The 20,536-nt window shown below is 36.4% G+C and overlaps 1 protein-coding gene across 2 annotated transcripts in view; it reads left to right on the plus strand.

The window, feature by feature from the left end:
• LOC124434060 (unconventional myosin-X-like) overlaps positions 1–20,536 on the plus strand; it is a 55,254-nt gene that overhangs the window by 25,538 nt on the left and 9,180 nt on the right. For both annotated transcript variants that reach the window (XM_046983964.1, XM_046984036.1), the window contains exons 26-51: positions 1,119–1,179; positions 2,017–2,175; positions 2,684–2,721; positions 3,301–3,382; positions 4,076–4,199; positions 4,744–4,820; positions 5,251–5,309; positions 5,672–5,782; positions 6,237–6,332; positions 6,686–6,779; positions 7,635–7,690; positions 8,158–8,243; positions 8,712–8,814; positions 9,703–9,789; positions 10,399–10,445; positions 11,008–11,105; positions 11,628–11,687; positions 12,131–12,251; positions 12,610–12,713; positions 13,869–13,913; positions 14,674–14,748; positions 15,369–15,442; positions 15,743–15,823; positions 16,813–16,852; positions 18,173–18,262; positions 19,395–19,531. In XM_046983964.1, the coding sequence (XP_046839920.1) occupies positions 1,119–1,179; positions 2,017–2,175; positions 2,684–2,721; positions 3,301–3,382; positions 4,076–4,199; positions 4,744–4,820; positions 5,251–5,309; positions 5,672–5,782; positions 6,237–6,332; positions 6,686–6,779; positions 7,635–7,690; positions 8,158–8,243; positions 8,712–8,814; positions 9,703–9,789; positions 10,399–10,445; positions 11,008–11,105; positions 11,628–11,687; positions 12,131–12,251; positions 12,610–12,713; positions 13,869–13,913; positions 14,674–14,748; positions 15,369–15,442; positions 15,743–15,823; positions 16,813–16,852; positions 18,173–18,262; positions 19,395–19,531 (2,205 nt within the window). The remainder of the gene's footprint in view (positions 1–1,118; positions 1,180–2,016; positions 2,176–2,683; positions 2,722–3,300; positions 3,383–4,075; positions 4,200–4,743; positions 4,821–5,250; positions 5,310–5,671; positions 5,783–6,236; positions 6,333–6,685; positions 6,780–7,634; positions 7,691–8,157; positions 8,244–8,711; positions 8,815–9,702; positions 9,790–10,398; positions 10,446–11,007; positions 11,106–11,627; positions 11,688–12,130; positions 12,252–12,609; positions 12,714–13,868; positions 13,914–14,673; positions 14,749–15,368; positions 15,443–15,742; positions 15,824–16,812; positions 16,853–18,172; positions 18,263–19,394; positions 19,532–20,536) is intronic.

Below are 20,536 nucleotides of genomic sequence, written 5' to 3' on the forward strand. Positions count from 1 at the left end.
CTCCTTCATTGTAGAGGCAGAGTTTTCAGCTCAATCTTAGGCTTAGAGCAACTGTCATAGGCAGCACGCGGTTTGCTTCGGAAGACCAATTGCATTGTTGAGTTTTTAATTATGAGTCGCATGTTATTGGGAGCATTTGCTCGTGGGAATTTCTCGGGAACGAACAATTTTCGTACCGCGCAATACATAAAGGAACTTCTGTCTTCTTTGTATTTAAATTCAAAACAAGTTTATTTCGTAAATGTTTATCGTACAAATAAAGGATTTTTGACAAACAACACTGGGAAATTTGAATGGTCGTAGCTATTTGCTTCCATTCAAATATGAGACGTTTTCAACAAATGGCTATTCTACCATTAAAGCGTTCGCTCAATATCATTAAGACTTATATTGAAGTATTTTCCATTTGTCAATTATGATATGTCCTCGGTGTTCTTTTATCAAAATTTTCGATCAACACAATGACTGCTTCGTAAAGAAAATTTTGGCGTTGCTGAAACTCGGCTAAGAATAGTGAACGCACTAAATCGTTTCAAAAACGCGTGTTTAATATTTCATCATCGCAGTCAAGCCATTTGACGTTGGCTGTCTTGAATGAAGATATTCGTCGTAACTTCGAACGAGTGACTAGTGCCTGCGTTGGATGTTTTCGAAAGATTGTGTCATGGTCACGTGATATTGTTGTCTACCACTAAACGATGTTTCGCCGTATGAATCTCCTGTTTCTCAAGTCTAGATCGAACTTCATACTTCACATGAACCAATCCTATAATTAAGTTCAGTTATGTGAAGTTGGACGTTTGAACTAGGTCGAGTCTCCTTTTTTCCAAAGGTGAACTTCCAACTGACGATTTTTTATGATTGTACGGAAAATTTTCTGCTCCACATGTGCAGACAATACAAAAATCTCTGGAGTATGTATTATTTTATGTGCGATAAAATGATTATTTTTATCATCGTGCCCATGAGGCTGATTGTCTTAAGTATTCATCCCGATTCTTCCAAATGTCTCCATTCGTCATATATGTATCTTCCATTTCCGTTGCATGTTTAGTAATTGCGACCCGTAATTGTGTCCTCGACTTTTCTGTAAAGTCATATCTTCATTTCGTCTTTAGAGAGATGGAAAGGCTGGAACAACAAAGGCGAATGGAAGAATTGGAGGAACTGAAGAGAAAGGTTGGTGACTGGCTAAAATCGTCAAAACATTCGCTTGAAATTCTTTCTACTTCAAAAGTGTCGTATCTCGTTACTCGTAAATGTTGCCGAGCTTATTGATGCATCGTAACCAAGTTTATCGAATTCAGTTTGTTTTATTTCAATGATTTACCGGATTTCGCCATTTTCGCGTCGTTCCTTCCACATGTAAGCATGAATTGGTATGATGCGCAGTGCCTACGAAACAAAATTTTACTTCTTATATTGTATTTTCATTCAACACAACTTTTAAAAATGATAGTGTACGTACTAATACAGTTGAAGAATACGTCTTTTCTCTCAAGATATTAAAGTTTTTGTAATGCTCGAGTTACACAATTGTGACGTCATTTGGCATAATTAGTCGCTGCGAAGTTTCGTACATCCTCGAGTTTCCTTGCGACTATTGATTGAAATGATCCGGTAATCTTTTATACAATCAACTCTTCACAATGAAGGGAACTCTGCTCTGGTTGAATTATTACTCAGCAAATTAACTTAACCGATGATTAAAATTCTCAATATGCCATGTGACGTCACAAGCTTTTTAGATCGCACATTACTTAAACTTCTGTAACTGGAGGATGAAAAGTGATAGGAGTAAACTGTTTTACAAAGCGCATTGTAATTTTGAAAGATGTGTTCGATGAAAATAATTTATTTAGCCCAGTTTTCGTTTCACAAGCACTTTAACATAACGTGCGAGACAGGAAACGATTGTCTTTGTTATTGACATTACAAGTTACTGACATCGACGCATCCGCTGGTTTCATAACCAGATTTCTTATAACACGCAATATCGTTTTCACCTGCGTACAGGCAGAGGAAGAGGCGCGACGAAAACGAGAGGAGGAAGAGGAACGATTGCGAAAGGAAGAGCTGCAGAAACAGGCCATGTTAGCGAAGGCTAGGGAGATCGAAGAGGCAAGACGTATCGAGGAGGCAAGAAAAGCAGAAGAGGAAGCCAAACGTAGACAGGTTTGTAATTGTCGATAGAATAAAACCGACCTGTATCCGTACTAACAGATAGAAGACAAATTCCAAGTCAGCGACGGACACCAGCCAACCCTCCCCCTCGCCCTCAATAACGTTGAAAGTCTAAAACTCTAGCGCCCGTTACCGCACATCACACCCATATAACTCCTTTGTCATATTAAGTAATAACTATTTGATAGACATCTGCACTGTACAAGTCGCAGAATAAGCATTAAACTTTCATGTCTCTATGTTTTGGGTAAGATATCTTTTTCTATGTGGATGCCCACCCCCTCCCCCCCTACCAATATTTCGTGAGGTATCGACCACTGATCAGAGTTGGCTATGTTTTTTTCATGTAAGGCAACTGTCCCCCGAATTGTATGATTCACTGTCTTACGAAGTGAATTCAAAATAGGTGCTCACGACGAACGGTTGCATATAGTCGATTGTTATTTTCATTATTTAAAAGTTATAATTTAAACCCACGACGTATTTCCTATGTTTAAAGGAAGAAGAAGAACGTCGTAGAATCGAGGAAGAAGAAAGGTAAAGTTCGACATGAGTATACATCCTAGAAATATTCGCGAAACTTAATGAAGGCGGAAGGACTGCACTGTGGAACGTGTTTACCGTATTTGCTATGTCTATGGGATTTTCGCACCATAATCTTCGTGACGCAAAACAGCATCGAATGTTTTGCAACTTTGAATTTGCTTTGAAATATGTGTCAAACAAAACACTGTCGACGTGTGATGATATTTTGTCATTTTTAAAAGAACGTGCAAAACTTGGACCTGCAAATAAATGTATATCAGGTCCTCTTTGAAGACGAAGCCAAGTTAAAACTTTTTCTCAAACAATGAAACTCTGTGCATTAATTGCAGTGTATACGTAGCTATATGTTTTTCATTCAGAATATTTAGGTCCACCTCAAGCTTCTTTCACGGGAATTTACTTTTTCAACCATAACACAAGCGGTTCTTTTTCAATAATTTATAATGTTCCATCCTCGATTTTAGTGTTTCTAAGGCTAGTTCTAGTTCTCATCAATTTTTCAATATTTAAGTGAAACCTTTTTATAATTTGCATTGTAAAGAGAACTCAAAGTTCGTCGCAATCTTTCAGGCTCAAAGCTGAGGAAGACGAAAGACGTCGGCAAGAAGAAGCCGAAGAAGACGCTATTTCACTACTTGACAACGCATTAAAGGTATGGCTCGTACAACACGGTTATGATCAGTCAAAACATGTAATAGCTTGTTAAAATGCAAAATTTTAGGCGGATTTTCAGTTGAGTTGTATGGCGTTTGAAGACTTTGAAAATCTGCCCTTATAACATTACATTGCAGCAAATATACTATTATGCTGTATATTTTTGTGTTCAATGATGGCAGGTTTTTTATAGCAATTTTTCTGATAAAAAAAAAATTGTTAATTTTGTTATGTTGAAATAGAAATTATTTTGTGGGTGACTATTTTTATTGTGGTTCAATACTGTTTGAAAAACCAATGTTACAATGGGTCTCGTTATGTACATCAACCCCCACAGGAGTGAAAAGAATTCCATTGATCCACTGAAAAATATTATAAAATTTAAAGACAAAAGTTTTTTTTGTCTGAAAATTTAGTTTATTAAGAAAATCGTTCGATTTTACACGACACAAGAGGAGGTGATTGCTTTGGGAGGACGGAGGTGGCTTGATTTTAAAAATATAAATTCTTGACTGAAGAACGTAAACGTTTCTGCGAAACCATTTTGAAAAACTGTTGTTGGTTATTGATTGACGTTATGTTGAGTTTGAGATTGACTTTCCTTGAAAAAATGATTTTTATTATAAGATCGTTATTTTACCGTCTTGAATGCATGGCCCTTCGTGTTAAACGTCCGATAATTCCATTTTAGCAAACGGAAGAAGCAAGCGATGACGAAGAAGAGGACGATGAAGCGTTTATAGAACGTTCGCCCAGTATCATCGATAAATCTCTCGAATTACCGTACAAAGAAAGTTATCTGACGATGAAAGAAGGTCGGTTAAAGACGAGTTGTGATTTTTGTGTCTTGTTGAATCTACACGTCATCGGTCAACTGACAAGGGTGGTGTTAAATGTTGTTTGCCTTGAACATCGTTTGTGATGTATAAATCACCTGCACGTGATTTGATTGTGACTGACGTTTTATCGGGTGTCAAGTGGCCGCAGTGTTTAGGTTTTATGAGAACATATATTCGTCAAGATAAAAAAGTTGATAATTCAGAATTTCCATAAAATAAGAACTTCCGTAAAGCATAAGTTTCTTTGAAGCACTGGACTTTTGTAACTCATGAATTTCCATACGAAAAAAAGTAAGAAGGTCCGTGAATCGTCCATTTTCTCGAAGCATTTCCAAAAAATAAGAACTTGCATGAATGAAGATTTTCCACGAAGTAAGAGCATGGTGATGAATTTCTGTTAAGTAAGAAATGCCATGAATTGGTAATTTCCATAAAGCGAAGAAATGTTTTCAATCATGCTATTGAATAAAGCGTGTACCTTCATTGGCATTAGTTTACATGTAGTATAAATTTACTTTAGGGGGTATTTTGAATCAATGGAAAAGATATTGGTGCATATTACGAGACGAAACACTCATGTGGTTCCGCGGTAAATTGGTAAGCCGAGCGTCAAGCATGTAATGACTACAAATGTCTTGTCTCGTATAACAAGAAAACAGACACATACGTGTTCATGACTGAAAATGTCTGATCAGACAAGTTTTTCTTGAAAGGTTATAGTGTGACTCTTCTATTTGTGTTCAGCCTTGCCTTCGCTTTTTCCATACCCTTATACATCTAGGAGTAGTGTTATGTCTGTCTCTTCATCCTTCTTATTGTCATATTCTTTCATACGCTTGAACTATATGTATAATATTCATTTGTCAATATGTCAGCCGTATATTAGTGCACATTTATCAACTACGACCTGTTGGTTTGAATTTAAAATGAAACCACGTTGCAATGGCGAGGAAATAACGTAGAACATTGCTCGAAAACGATCAAGAAAAACGTATACGCAATTGGGAGATGATTTTTGATCATTTAGGAAGCGTTGAAAGCAGGATGGCTTCAAAAGAAAGGCGGTGGGACTGGAACATTATCCAGGTTCGACATAGTTTGCCGTCTCCTTTATTACACACCAAAGCAGGAAGCAATTCAACTGATAAATACTCATATTCAAAACGAGTTGCTATTATTGTTTTGCTATATCGCTGAATTAAGTAGTTAATCGTTAATTTGTTGAACGTCGGTGGAAGAACCCCTTTGATCGCATCCTCTAGTGAACAAATATGTTAATGTCTGCGCAAAAGAATGAAATTGTGCGCATGTTAACCCGTTCTAAAACTTACGCCAATTTTTTTTGGGTAGTCATACTATAAAGATGTTTGATTTATGGAATTACGGCAACTGAAACGTTAAAAAATTCTTTTCTAGCTTGCACATCATTTTTATTATAATATTTTTAGGCGAAATTGGAAGCGAAGATGGTTTGTCTTGAAGGATACAATACTGTCGTATTACGAAAACGATGCCGAAGGAGCGAAAGCGTTGGGCAGTATTGATATTAAAAATTGCCAGTAAGTGTGAAATATCTCGAGAATAACTCTTGCTGTCTTTCTTAGATTAGTGAAATTGGTCGTCGTTTTTTTCGAATTAAAATATGTTTTTATTACGTCGTTTGCGATAACCATTCTTCCGTCAAATTGTTGGACAACTGGCGTTCTTGTTCCACCATATTTTACATCACTGACCTATGTGTATAGATATCCCGACTGAGCATGTTACCTCAATCACTGTGATTGGTTTGTTGTCAAAAGCATACATGCCAACAGTCTGGTTTCTACCGCAAGCTCCTTCCTACTTTTGAGTAGTAGTTTAGGAATCAGTTCTTTGCGTGCACAAGAAGCAAAACTTTGAAAAAATATCAATGAAAAGAATTGCTTAAAATATGAAATAGTTCTGTCGTTTTTTAATTAACATCAATGGGAGGTTTTGTTCGCGCCTTTTTAAATTTGTGTCTTTAAATCTTAGGCGGATTGTGGACAGTGGTGAAAAAGAGAATGCTTTCAGTATCGTGACTGATGGTAGAACGTATCACGTGATTGCTGAGTCTGCGCATGACTGGAAGTAAGTTGCATATGAGTCAGTCTTTCAAATGTTTCATAGATAGAGATCCCTTTCAATTTCTTTGCTTTGTGGAGACTTTATACCTCCCTGCTCTGCTATCGTACAACTAGCCTCAACTGGATAGTTATGCAAAGCAACACAAAATCAGAAACACGAAGGAACGGATATTTTTAGTATCTTTCAATTGTATGTTTTGAAGATTAACATGCAGTAAAACTCATGATAAAACAGCAGAAGAGGTGAAAAATTTGTTTGAGGGAAATATATATTCATCGAAACTTGTGAACACACATTCTTTGATGTAGTTGGTCGTCCGACTTTTTGTGAGCGATTCCTTTGCTATTTCCTTTTAGTCAATGGTTTAACGTCTTGAACAGAGTACATCGAGCTTCGGAGCTCGAGCTTCGTGATATGAAGGAGGAATCTGCCAACATCAAACACGCACTTGTAAGTTTAAACATCCCACAGCACAACAACAACAGAGCCTCTTAAAGGGACACAATTAGTTGGCAATTTGCATGGTGAAGTCATAATATACTACTTAAGTTCAAAATTAACGAGGCCGCTTGCTTGTACGTGTACAACGTTTTACCGATTTATTTATTTCACATTTTTTATTGATTCTTTATTAATATACCTGGAGCATTGAGATATTTCTCGACTGCGATCGGTTGATTGCAGTGCAGTTTGTCTGTAATTGCACTGTTGCACTGTAAAAATGTTTAATTGCACCGTTAAAAGGCTGTAGTTGCATTGTAGAAAGTGTACTTGTACTGTAAATACTGTAACCTGATAGGCTGAAAAGTAGTGAAAGCCACAAAGCCTCTTTTAAATTAAAAACATGGCGGCAATTGTAAATAAACAAAGATTTCCACCATTGCAATCGTTTGAAATTCAAGAGTTACAAAAGAATGCAAAGAATAGAAACAAAACAGCAAGTTTACTGTTTTTTTGGTGAATGTTTTTAACAGTTAGGTCGCGTTACGAGGTTTTTTCTAAAGCGATAGAGAGTATCGAAACCAGACAGAGTTGTACTGTATAGTCAAGAAATATCTCAAAGTATACTATTATTAAGTAATAGTATAGTGTCTCGTGCAATTACGGCTAAACATACCCTCGTGAGTTTTTAAAGACTGCAAATAGCGCTCGTCCTTTCAATCATAGTAAGATAAATTTTAATCGTGCATCGGGTGTCGTTGGCTCAACCAACAGCTCATTTTCCGAGCATGTCAACAATCAAAAATCGACGATCACTACATCACTAATCATTTATGAGATATACGTATGCATTCTACCTTTCAGGGAACCATTGATGTTCCACTCATCGAATCGTGTTCTCGTGGTGGAGTTCCAGGAAAGTAAGTATGTTTCAAAAACATGTGCAAATGAACAGTCGTATTTCATTGATTAGTTCACTTTTTTATGTAACCCCTGATGTGATCGTGAAGTTTTAGTCAGAAAAAGTTATTGCCTGAAAATTGATTTGTTTGCAAAAATACTCCGCTGGTTACATTCACCCCAACCTGTCATCGATCATCACAGAGAACTCATTTATGCACATTTCACTTTAAAACACGTTTCTAGAAAGTACATCTTTTGTCCTTCCTCGAACCTCGATGACAACGGCGAGGGATACATTGACGTTGTCTCAAGTCTCATACCATATATCCCTCGTTTTCAATGTGCCAATTGTATTTGCAGTTTTCTTTATTATTAAGTTTTGTAATCATCAGTACTAACATTGGTTTTTCCTAACACAACCTTTTTGAATAACATTGATTGTTATATTGATAAATCAATCAACCAAAGATGCGTTTTTGTGTAGGCCAAACTCCTTCACGATCATAACTGCAAATCGTCTACTGAGTTTCTCTTCTGATTCAGCAGAAGACGCGGACAGCTGGGTCAGCGGTAATACGTTTGTTTTTTTTATTTATTTAATTGTATTGTATCTAGTTTGTTCTTGATTAACCATTGAACACACTTAAGTGTTGTTGCAAGAACAACAAGTGAATTTCGACTGTCAGGAAGCGTTTTGCTTTCAATAAGGAAACAGATATTGATGACCAAAGCGTTCCACTTAGAGATGAGATATGCACTTGACTAAGGCGCTTTAGCAAAACCATTTTATAACACTATTGTTGCATTGTTATTATTTTGTCATTTCGTCTGGTAGCTGATCCAGAGTTATGAAAAATAAATTACAGCTTCTACTTTGAACTATAAAATTTAACAAATCTTCCCATCGATCGGCTGTCGTATGTTATTTTGCCTAACGCTGGATCCATCTCTTTTCCATGTTTTTACTGTGATTCTCCAACGCTTAAGCGTACGAAAGGAATGTTATTAACCTGGGGCTACATTCTGTAATGTTTTTAGCTATTCTCAAGACGAAGGAGCGAGAAGCAGAAGAAGGATTCTCTGACGTCCTCGAGCAAGGATGGCTCATCAAAGAAGGACCGAATGAATCGCGAAGAAAGAGGTGTGTAGGTCTATTATATGACTACGCTAACATCCTCCTACTTATTGCTTTCAAGCAATTCAATAGGAGAGGTGTGCTTGCTGTAACTTTAGCGTGTTAATTTAGCCATCCTGCAAGTTTTTGTCCTGCTGTGTAAATATGTGCATCAATTGAAATCTTATATATGTTTATTCTACTGAAAAATTAATATCCCATATCATATATATTGCCACACATGCAGTAAATGTTGAGTTGATTTCCCCCCGGTGAATCTTTCCCAATTAGGACTATTACGACATTAGTTTGAATTGATTGGATGAATTGCGTTCCTAACTATGTGTTTTCTCGTTGCAATTAACTATTTAACAGTACCATATCGCTAATAAATCAAAAATTATGTTCATTCGTTCATGCTTAAAGACGACCTTGACCGTTGGGGTGTATTTTCATCATTAATTTCACATTTTAATATTATGTATTTTCCATGCAAACATTCTAAATCTCAGTGCTTTTATAACCGCAAATCATAGAAGAAAACACTTTTGCCAAACATCCATATTCGTTTTTGACGTATGTTATGACCAACCAATGTACTAGGTATTTGACTCCGCCAGAGTTCTATAGTGACGAGTGAGGCAAGCCGCCATCTTGAAAGGTGGCGAAACTGGCGGTATATACGACTAATCCTGAATTCATGTGCAGTTGCAAATTGAATAGTCTAGGTTTGACTTTTAAAATTTTTGATAGGATTGGTTTTTGAAACTGTCTTTTAAGTTATTTTTCATTTCAATTTTTTTTTGCCACCTTTAATGATGGCGTTCTTTCCTCACCTTGAAACGGTTGTTAAATATCCAGAGGATTGGGTTCTTAATCGTTGAGAGCAACCTTCTCTCGTCGTTGCTTTTTTAGATGGTTTGTTCTTACGGGAAACTCATTGGATTATTACAAGTCGTATGCTAAAGGCAGTCCACGATTTGGGTCCATCTTATTAAACAGGTGAGCTCTTTACGGTCGTGTGCGAGATTTCATCTCCTATGAAACGGCCAGTAAAATGACATAAGGCAGTCGGGGTCTAACAATCTGACGGTTGCCATGTCGTTTTTGACTATTTGGTCTGGCCAACTGAGATCTGAAAAAGTTCTGATTGCAAAATGACGCAAATTTTACCGTAGCTACTGATCGCTGGATGCGTGACATAAGGCAAAGGAAAAAAATAAAGAATCTAGTAGATCGGCCGGATATTGGGAACTATGTTTCAAACGTGCTGATCACACAACAGAAGTTGAACTGATTGAATGAAAAACCGAAATTTTACAATCGAACTATTATTGAGTAAAATAGGCAATGATACGAAAGGATGGCAGCAAAATTTAAAATGACCAAAGAAGGACAAATCAGAGTTATTTCTTCTAAATTGAAGTTTGCTGTCCATTTTTTCTACATTTTGGTTTCTCGAGCCTTGCGCTGAATGTGGGGTGTGAGACTCTCGTTGTTTGTTAATGAGTTATCAAAATCAATGTAATGCAAGATATTTGAAAAATATCGAGTTGAGAAACAATGGAAGAATTTGAAATGATTGTATGCAATATTTTGTTGTTTTTTTAGCCTCTGTTCAGTTATTCCACCAAGCTCTCAGGAAGACGCAAAGGAAGGTTTGTTGATTTAAATTGAAAATCATGAAAAACCTACTGTATTGCTAGCGTAAGGAACTACCATATTGTTTGATAAGTGAGATAAGAACAGTTGTGAGGATTTTGCTGTTTTGCCTGATATTGATTTGTTTAAAAAAAAGTAGACAGTTTGCTCTGAATTTAGCGAAATATCTCATACATTTGTGCTAGTATATATGGGTACTTCAGTATCCTCAGTTCAATTTAACAGACCAACACTAAAAATTAGCTAAGAGAAAATTTGACCTCAAAACAACGTGTTTCATGGTTAACAGAAACCGTATTTTGAATAGTTCGTGCAAGCATGAATGAGATGTTGAAAATTCATTCTGATTTTTTGGGATGAAGGTTTGGGTCTTGGTTTACAAAATATGGAAAGGATAAAGAGTCAGTCCCATACCATTCCAAATCCATCAGATGTTCATGGCTAAATTCATAGTCTTCTAAGCCTTTGAAAATTGTTTACTTCTTTTCATACACCTTGTGAATTATTGGGTTTTACCTTAGAGCCCAATTGTCTAGCATTGATTTTCATCATTTTCAGGCGACTATGTTTTTGATGTGAATGGAAGAAAGCGTACGTACATTCTTCATGCCAAGAATGAGGAAGAAGGCACCAAATGGACTTCAGCAATACAAGACGTAAGTTTGTTGCGGTTTACCGCGTTATACAACGTCAATTGTTTTTGGTTGGAAGGTTTTGGCCAAGCGATATACTGTGTAACCTTAAGCTACACCGTATTAAGCGATTACCCTTTGTCAGGTAGTCATGGCCAATGTTCCAAAAAAAATCCACGAATACACGAAAAACATTTTTTTTCGAATCAACCTCATAAGAGTATCAATTATATGCACGCAACTTTATAGCGCGGTTAAGTTATCAGTATACATAATCAAGTAAAACGTACGGTGCATGCAATGAATAAGTGTATACAATAAACGATGATATGCGTGGCCTGTTGGTGAACCTGATTTTTTCACAGCTGTATGTAGTTGAATATTTTTGGTGTAAGACCATTCGCTCGAGTTCGTCAGTGTTTCTTCACGTAATAATTGTTAATGAAACAATTATGTATACTGCGGCAAAATATAACGATTTCCAAATGCCGATACTGACAGATGTACGTATCTTTCTTCACGAAGACTTTTTCCCTTCGATTTTAGGTGATCGAATCCAAACCTACAATTGAAACTCCATTCTCGAAATTGATAACCGAAGTGAAGGTATTTTTGCTTTTCTTTTTCATGCATGTATATATATGGTTTCGTCGAACATAAACATAAAACATGCACGTTCAAAATAACGGCCGAAATGTGTCGGCCCAAGATAACAGACCGGTCGTTGTTCGTCGACAGGTCGTTATTCGTCGACAGGTCGTTGTTCGTCGACAGGCCGTTATTTTGAGCCCTGGCGTGTGTGTGTGTCGGTGACTGTGTACATTCTTGTCTGCAAAAGAAATGTGAGCATGCTCCAACTATTGATTCTTGAAGGCGCGAGTGTGGTTCGCACCAGCCTAGGTATTGTTTTATATGTACGAGGGAAATCTAGTATAAGAGTAAAGTGACAATTTGACGTCTTTAATGTCCAAACGACACCGAGTTTCCCGTCTATGTCGTTGTGAATACTTATGATATTTATGCTCGTTGTTGTTATAAATATTTTATAGAACGCCCATGATAATGAGGAGGTAGACAAGTTGTACCAGAGAAATCCGATTTTACGATACACGAAGTTGGCCTTACGTGTACCACTTCTGGCGTTGCCCTACGGTTATTCACAATCCATGAGTACGTGATGTTATACATTTTAAAATGTTTATCAGAGATATGATTAAATATACGTGAAAGACTTTTTTCGAACTGTGATTTTTGGTTTCTTATTTATGTAATGACTTGTTTACTCTCGGTCCTGAAGTGCATTCGACGCATCCCGAGCGCATTTCCGGACGGATTGTGAAATTTCCTGTCATGTGATTGGTTTCTGCTTTTTTCGTCCACCTTCCTGAATAAAAAATATATGGGTTCACATAATCCTGGAATAAAACTTCATTGAACAAATTGGCATATTACTGGATGAAATTCTTAGAGAATTTGTATACTTTTTATTAAGTTATGCTCGAAAACGTTTCGTTTTGCTTTTCTTTAGGAGCAAAAGACAAAGGCTATGGAACATTCCACGAGGAAGCGATTCGAATCTTCTCTTCACTACAAGAACAAGAATCTATTGCCGACCCAATTCCAGTTATACAGGTATACACAGTGGAATGCATGCGTTTATCGTACGGTGTTAACTAGTGAGGTGTTCGATAATATTTAAAGTGTTGCACGTTCTCCAATTTTCACAGTTAGAAACGTGTAGTGTACTCGCCTTGATATTGTGAACGTTTAGCTATACATGCATATGCTAGGTAAAATACGGCAAAGTTGAACATGAATATGTTTGTTGTTTTGGAAAAGCATACTCCTCCATATCTGTCTCAGTTGAAGAAATAAGACATCTTTACATCTCCTGAAACATTGAAATGCAGCGCAGTTGTTTCCAAATCTTGACATAAAAAAATATTAACTTAAGATAAGATGCTTATATATAATAAAACAAAACATTAGTGGAATGAAGGATTTGAACTCGAGAGTGTCGTCACATGTTTGTAGATGATGATCGTCTAAGATAGTCCGATCCTTAGAAAGACTCTCGAGTGGCTTGACTTTGAAGATGACGACTGTTAAGTATGTCGAAATGTCACTTAAAACTTGCATCAAAACAGTTCGTCTTTGTACTACACTAAGCCAAATGATCAACATCTACGCACATGAAATAAAGCAAATTAGACCATTTGTGTAACTCTCTAAGTTTATATCTATGCATGTCATTTGTACATTCCTGCATTAGTATAACCCTGTACAGGTTAAGACATGTTTTATGTATTGTCGGGGCTCGAAATTTATAGTGAAAATCTAGTGTACCAAACTAAAATTTCGTATCCCAAATTTTGATATCGTAGTGTATATTTCATAGGCAATGTGAAGGTAATGAAAATCATTACAGGACACTTGTGCTATTTAAATACACTGTACATTGAAAATACGTGGCCAATATTGGTTGTTTGAATTGGTAAAAAAAGGGTGAAGTTTACATATTCTTGGAAAACCATATTCGAATTTCATTGTGGCATTACGTTTGCGATTTCATGCGACAAACAAGGAAAGTTATTTTGACAAGTATTTCGCCAAGATTCGATCTTTTAATCTCGGAAAATACTTCGATTTTTCAGTATCCCATCTGGTGATATTTATTATCGAAAATTGAAATCTGGTATTATGTGGATATCGTGATACCACAAATTTGAGACCTGAATGTAATTTGTAAATAAATGCACTTGTCGAGCACATCATTTTTCATTTCAGGGAATATTGCAGACGTGTCATGATTTGAAACCGTTGCGGGATGAGGTAAGTTCACTTTCCAAAAGTCAAAAAATGTGTATGTCTTAGCTGAAATCTTTTACGGAGTCGTACCTGGACTCACACAGGTAGTTGTGCAAGGGAAAAAATCAAAATATTGAATGTTTCGTGCTGAAATAAACTTGGGGTGTAGTAGGCGCTGATCCCTGCAAAGCGCCCTTTGGTACGACCCTCTTTTAATGATGTTAAATTCTCTTTTAAACTCACAATGTACCATTGTCCATTCGGATTGAGCGTAAAAACGAAGTTATATTTCGGATTTTTCTTTCATATGTCCGAGGTGTAAAGTCTGAAATACTTACAGGACAAATAACTCATGAAAGGGAATTGTGACAACTGTTTCATTCTATAGCTATTTGATGATAAAGGAATCATTGATGGTTTCCCGCGTGTTAGAGAAACTGTAAACGTTGAGACTTTTGTGGCAGTGGATTCTGTGGTGAACTTTCCTTGAAATAAGAGAAAATATCAATCGTGAAAGTTCCTTATACCCTAGCGTCTGACTTTGATTTTAAATGCTCTTCAATTTTTTTAAAAATTGCGAAACTCGAGTGTTTGAAGTAATTTAAAATATGAATTGGTCTATTTTAGGTAAATATGTAGACGTGCGTTCTGTGGTATTCTCTGAACACTGATTTTTAGATTTTACGCACTTCATTTTCGAAGAACAATTCCCGACAAAGCACTTTTAGCTTGCTTCGTTCTTTTATTGCCAACATGTTATATGTGTTACTTGTACTTAATGTAGGTATTCTGTCAACTAATAAAGCAAACCACAAGTGTCCCGAACATCGACTCCATTGGTAATCTAAAGAACTGGCAGGTGAGTTCTTAAAGCACAACTTTTTCCTTGTATCAACTTACGTCGAATCTGTCATTATACAATGCCATCTATGCTTGTAGTGTTAAAAACTGCTAAATTAAAACGAGTAAAATAATTTCCAGCACAATTCATGCATGCTCTTACGTACAACTCCTACCATTAACTGCAGGCTGACTGTATCGAGATTGAACTTGTGAATTTTACTTCATCGACACTGAGAATTTTTGATAGCTGACAATTTATGCAAATGATGTTTGAAAAAAATACGAGAAATTTTCAAAACTACAAGTCTGCAGTATTTGGTCATGGTATCAAAGCTTGTCGACTGGCTAGCTACATCGGTATTGCAAAAGCATGAAGATCACGGCAGTCGAGTCGTTTCTAACTCAAAGTCGAAATATTCACGATAGCTCATCAAGGAAATTTATAACATATCTCCAAGAGTTGAGACTGCCCGAGAGTATTTTGAACAAAACACAAAACGATAGACACTCTATGAGTTCCATCCATCCACCACCCCCTTCCCTATTAGTAGAAAGTCCCGACTCTTTATATCTTACATATATTCGAGAGTAGGTAATCTCCCCCCTCCTGAAATGTGTTTTCGTTATTTCCTTAAGGTTCTGGTTTGCATGTGTTGTACGTTTATACCTTCGAGAAAAATCCTTCGATATCTACGATCTCATTTGCGACGGTAAGTGGCTAATTTTATTTGTACTTTGGTTTACGTTCTATCCACACTTGCCTGCTGTTAGTAGCAAACCCAACCCGTTTTTTTACTCTATCCACGTAAATATTTTTGTGTTCAATCCCTGGGAAGACAACGAATTGAATTAATTTTCTAAAGAAACGACTTCTGAATTCGGCTGAAAAATTTTCAATGTTGGAATAAAAGATCAGGCTGGCTTCACCACTGCCTGCTGCTTTTTTCCCGTCTTTTTCTAACCATTAATTTTTGCGTCTCTTTCTATCCATTATTTTTTTTGTTGTTCAGAAGCCGCGATCAATATCATGAAACCGAAATGGCCAAGTTCGCGATATTTTGCTTGGAATGCATCAAACGAACGCGTCCAAGGTACGTTCACGTCGACGTTTTAACGTTATATTTTTATAATTATGGCATCAGGAAAACATGCATCGACATTTAGAAAGGAAAATTGGGTGTTTACTTCAAAACCATGCACACTTCGTTGTTACAGAGTATGATTTGAGAGTGAGAAGGGGAGGGAGGGGCTTATTTGAGAGGTGGACGCTAAATAGAGTGAGGATACGGTATAGGTAAAGCAATCCTTTTGGGGAGAAATCATTTACGTTTGAAAACGAAGAATCGCATATTCCTAGTCCTTATCACAAGCTTTAAGTTGACACTAAAAATCGTATTTCGTCTTACTTATTTACTGGTCTTGTGCACGGAACATAGTAAAAACCAATGATTTAGAACCCAATCTCCTAGATGTCTAACTACCCTGTCAAGGTGAGGCAATGACGCCGTCTTGAAAGGTGGCAAAAAGAAAAACTCAAATTGAAAAATTAGTTGAAAAAAATTTTAAAAACCAAACCTGGACTATCAACTATGCAACTGTACATAACTCAGCAAAAGCAGATATTTGTCGTAAATATCGTCAGTTTTGCCACCTTTCAAGATATCGGCTTGCCTCACTTGTAACTATAGAATTTCCGTTGAGTGAGATAAATAGTAGATTGGGATCTCGCTCAATGGTAAAAACCTTTTTTGAGAAAGAGCTGAAACGAGTCTGCGATCAATCACCTGACATTCTGTCCTACAATGACATAAACAAGGCAAGTTCCATGAATCATAACGTGCTGTCTCTTTCGACTTTCGAGGCTACTATTTTACATGTTTTATGCGCTTTATTTGCTCGATCATCACCCGAAACATTGTGTAACTTGCTTGGTTTTTGTTTTTATCATTTGCTGAAGAAACAGAATACATTAAACAGTTATTTTAATAGTCCATTAAAAACCTGACTTTCAACTTCTATCGATATTAGACTGTCCACTGGTAGCAGGATAGCTTTTTTGAAGGTAATTTGTTTGTTGTAGGGAATTTCCGCCTTCGAGAGCGGAGATCATTGCTTGTTTGGTAAGTAATGAACAAGTGGCCTTGTAAAATCTGTTTCCGACTTTTTACCATAAAATATTTTAAATTGTCTTACGAACCGTTCAGGATATCGTCTTTTTGTTTTTCACTGAGGGTTTCATATGTATTCTGAGACATGGTCAAAAATGTAATTGTGATATAATCCTTTCTTAAGAACATATTGTTTCTTGGTAGATACTATGCTTTACTTCCTGTCGATGACTTACCATCTACACATATAGACTTCTTACTTCTTAAGAAAACTTACCATCTGTATAGATACTACTTACTTCCTCAGAGAACTTACGATCTATATAGATACTACTTTCTTCCTAAGAAAACTTACCATCTATATATAGATACTACTTCCTAAGAAAACTTACGATCTTTATAGATACTACTTCCTAAGAAAACGTACGATCTATATAGATACTGCTTACTTCTTAAGAGAACTTACGATATATATAGATACTACTTTCTTCCTAAGAATACTTACCATCTATATAGATACTACTTCCTAAGAAAACGTACGATCTATATAGATACTACTTACTTCCTAAGAGAACTTACGATCTATATAGATACTACTTTCTTCCTAAGAATACTTACCATCTATAGATACTACTTCCCTCTATATAGATGCTTCCTAAATCTTACCATCTATGGATACTACTTCCTAAGAAAACTTACGATCTATATAGATACTACTTCCTAAGAAAACTTACCATCTATATAGATACTACTTGCTTCCTAAGAAAACTTACCATCTATATAGACACTACTTGCTTCCTAAGAAAACTTACCATCTATATAGATACTACTTGCTTCCTATGAAAACTTACCATTTAATATAGATACTACTTGCTTCCTACCATCTATATAGATACTTACTCAGAATACTTACCATCTATATAGATACTACTTACTTCCTATGAAAACTTACCATTTAATATAGATACTACTTGCTTCCCAAGAAAATTTACCATCTATATAGATACTACTTACTTCCTAACGATACTTACCATCTATATAGATACTACTTACTTCCTAAGAAAACTTACCATCTACATAGATACTACTTACTTCTTAAGAATACTTACCATCTGTATAGATACTACTTACTTCCTAAGAAAACTTACCATCTATATACATACTACTTACTTCTTAAGAAAACTTACCATCTATATAGATACTACTTACTTCCTAAGAAAACTTGCTATCTATATAGATACTACTTACTTCCTATGAAATCCCACTTACTTCTCATCGCAAACTTGATTGTCATCTCCGTTTTGAAAGCATTCCTGCGTTGGTTTTGTACAGGGTCGTCGTGATCTTGCCACAACTGTTTACACTTTCGGCGAAGGAGCCCATTGTAAAATTGAAATCAATTCTGCAACGACAGCTGGAGCGGTAAGCATCGAAATTTTTGTTTGTTCAAAGCAACATCGTATATAGCTGGTCAACTGCTCTGTTTTAAAATAAGATTAAGCAAACTATGTTTTAACCATTCTCGAGTACCGCAGGCTCATGTCATCGCGCAGCCATTTCAGTAATGTTAGACATATAAATTTTTAGAACGCCTTAGGTGCTTATTTTCGAATTCAAAATGTGCATTTAGAACAAAACACTCTTGGTAGTGAATTTCTAAAGAATAGAATCTTTCTATTGAGCACAATGCCCCTAACGCGTATGTTTGCAGGTAAATGTATCCAAGAATGAGCTACAGTAATTTATTTTTACGCACTCCAGCTAGATCTGCGACTGAACTCTATCTCCTGCTGTCTGCATTCTTCAGCTCGAAGAACACTTTGAGATTCATGAGCACCAAGACACTTGATATTTGTTATAAATAAGTCATCCTAAACTTAAGTTGCCTTTTAAAGACTGAAAATAATGTTCATGCCTCTTTCTTTATTATTCTTCTGAAGCGAGGTGATTTTGGTGACTTGTAATTAGTTTTCCAGAATGCAATAGCGCACAGCCAGTAAAACAGGGCTTGTACAAAACTCGAATGTCCTTGAATTTAAATAGAAAAATTCAATGCCTTAAATGTACTTGAATTTATTAAGATGTGCTTGCTTGAAAGTGCTCGAATGATTTTTTTGTCGAATTTTTGGAAACATGTCATCACTGTAATTTCCGTACAAATTCGGAGTTGAAATTTTATCATTGCGCAATGTATTGGACGATAAAGAAGCCGAATCAAATTCATGTAAAATAATAAGTCGTCTTACTTCACGAGAATAATACTACAAAGTTGTTCGCATGGCCTCAGCAATTTGGTTGAATAATCTATTTTCCTACGTGCGATTTCTGATAAAGTAATCTCACCACCACGCGCCCAAAGAACAAGTTTAAGATAGCAATGTGTATCATTTTAAAGGCGACGGCAAGACTTAAAAAATCATCCAAAACATTGTGTCTCTGGCTTGCTGCCAGCGACTTATATGTTGGCGTTCCGGGCTGGACTTGTCATTTGTTGCGCATGCGTTTTGAGCGTAGAAGTTGATTGATATTAATGGAACTCCAACATCATTTGCAGGTCGTGCATCGTTTATGCAAGGGTCTCAACATCACACAGCATGATAATCTTTTTGGCCTCTTCGAGAAGTGCGGTAGCGTGGAGAAGCACATTGAAGGAAGGACAGTTGTGGCCGATGTTCTTGCAAAGTTTGAAAGGTATGTCGTCATTTATATATGCTTGAATGCTTTTTGCCCCTCAATGACGTACGCGCACAGACAAGCATGCAGCGATTGAGTTGTTGGTGAAGCCGTGACAATGCATCGCTCTCTATTTGTGACTCTTTTATTTTGCGATATACGAGGTGTATAAACGTCGCTAAGTTCATCATTTGGTGGAAATAGGTAGCTGGACTTCCAATCGTTTATGCGACAGTGAAATTTTCGCAAATAGTAAAAATTTTTAGAGTGAGAATTGTGTTACAAAAAAGCACTTTTGAAACAGCTTGCGCACTAAATTGAAACAGCTAAAAGGCAATTGGAAAACATGGCACATGTTTCTCAAGGCAACAAAGTTTTAGCCTAATCGTGGATTATTTTAAATTTTTCGTTTTTACGTGTAATTTTGTTATAATTCTCACCAATTATGCATAGGTTTGAGCTTTGACTAATGCAAACACGAATAATTGATGCAGTTTAAGTTGCATTTAAAGGGGAAAACGCACAATAATCCGAAATTTGGATGCTTATTGTTCGTGTACGGTGTGGCACTTTGTCGGTAACTCAATTCTCCGAAAATGGTTATTTGCGGAAATTTTTGCTGTCGGATGAACCATTGAAAGTCCAACTACGTATTCTACCAAATGTTTTTGCAGATCTTGCGCACTGATGACTTTAGCGACGTTTTCATAACTGTTCAGTTTTTGTTTGTTTGTTTTTATACAGCCTATGTAATTTATACGTGATATTCACATACTTTGGGTGCTAAACATGAAACGTTGTTGGGAAAAAGCTACTTGATCTTTTTAAGAACAGACGTCTACAAATTATTCAGTAGTTTTTATTTTTTAACATGTGTGAAAAGTAGCTACGCTTATCACGTGGCGATTTTCGCTGTAGCTAAAGTACATCAAGTTGCCCGATAAGATTGATTTGTTAAATGGTCTGGGCAGGCGACATGCAGTCTGTAAGTAAGCTCGTTTCCGTTTGTCAGATTGCGAATCA

This window comes from Xenia sp. Carnegie-2017, unplaced genomic scaffold (assembly GCF_021976095.1).
Source record: "Xenia sp. Carnegie-2017 unplaced genomic scaffold, XeniaSp_v1 HiC_scaffold_1, whole genome shotgun sequence".
NCBI lineage: Eukaryota > Metazoa > Cnidaria > Anthozoa > Malacalcyonacea > Xeniidae > Xenia > Xenia sp. Carnegie-2017.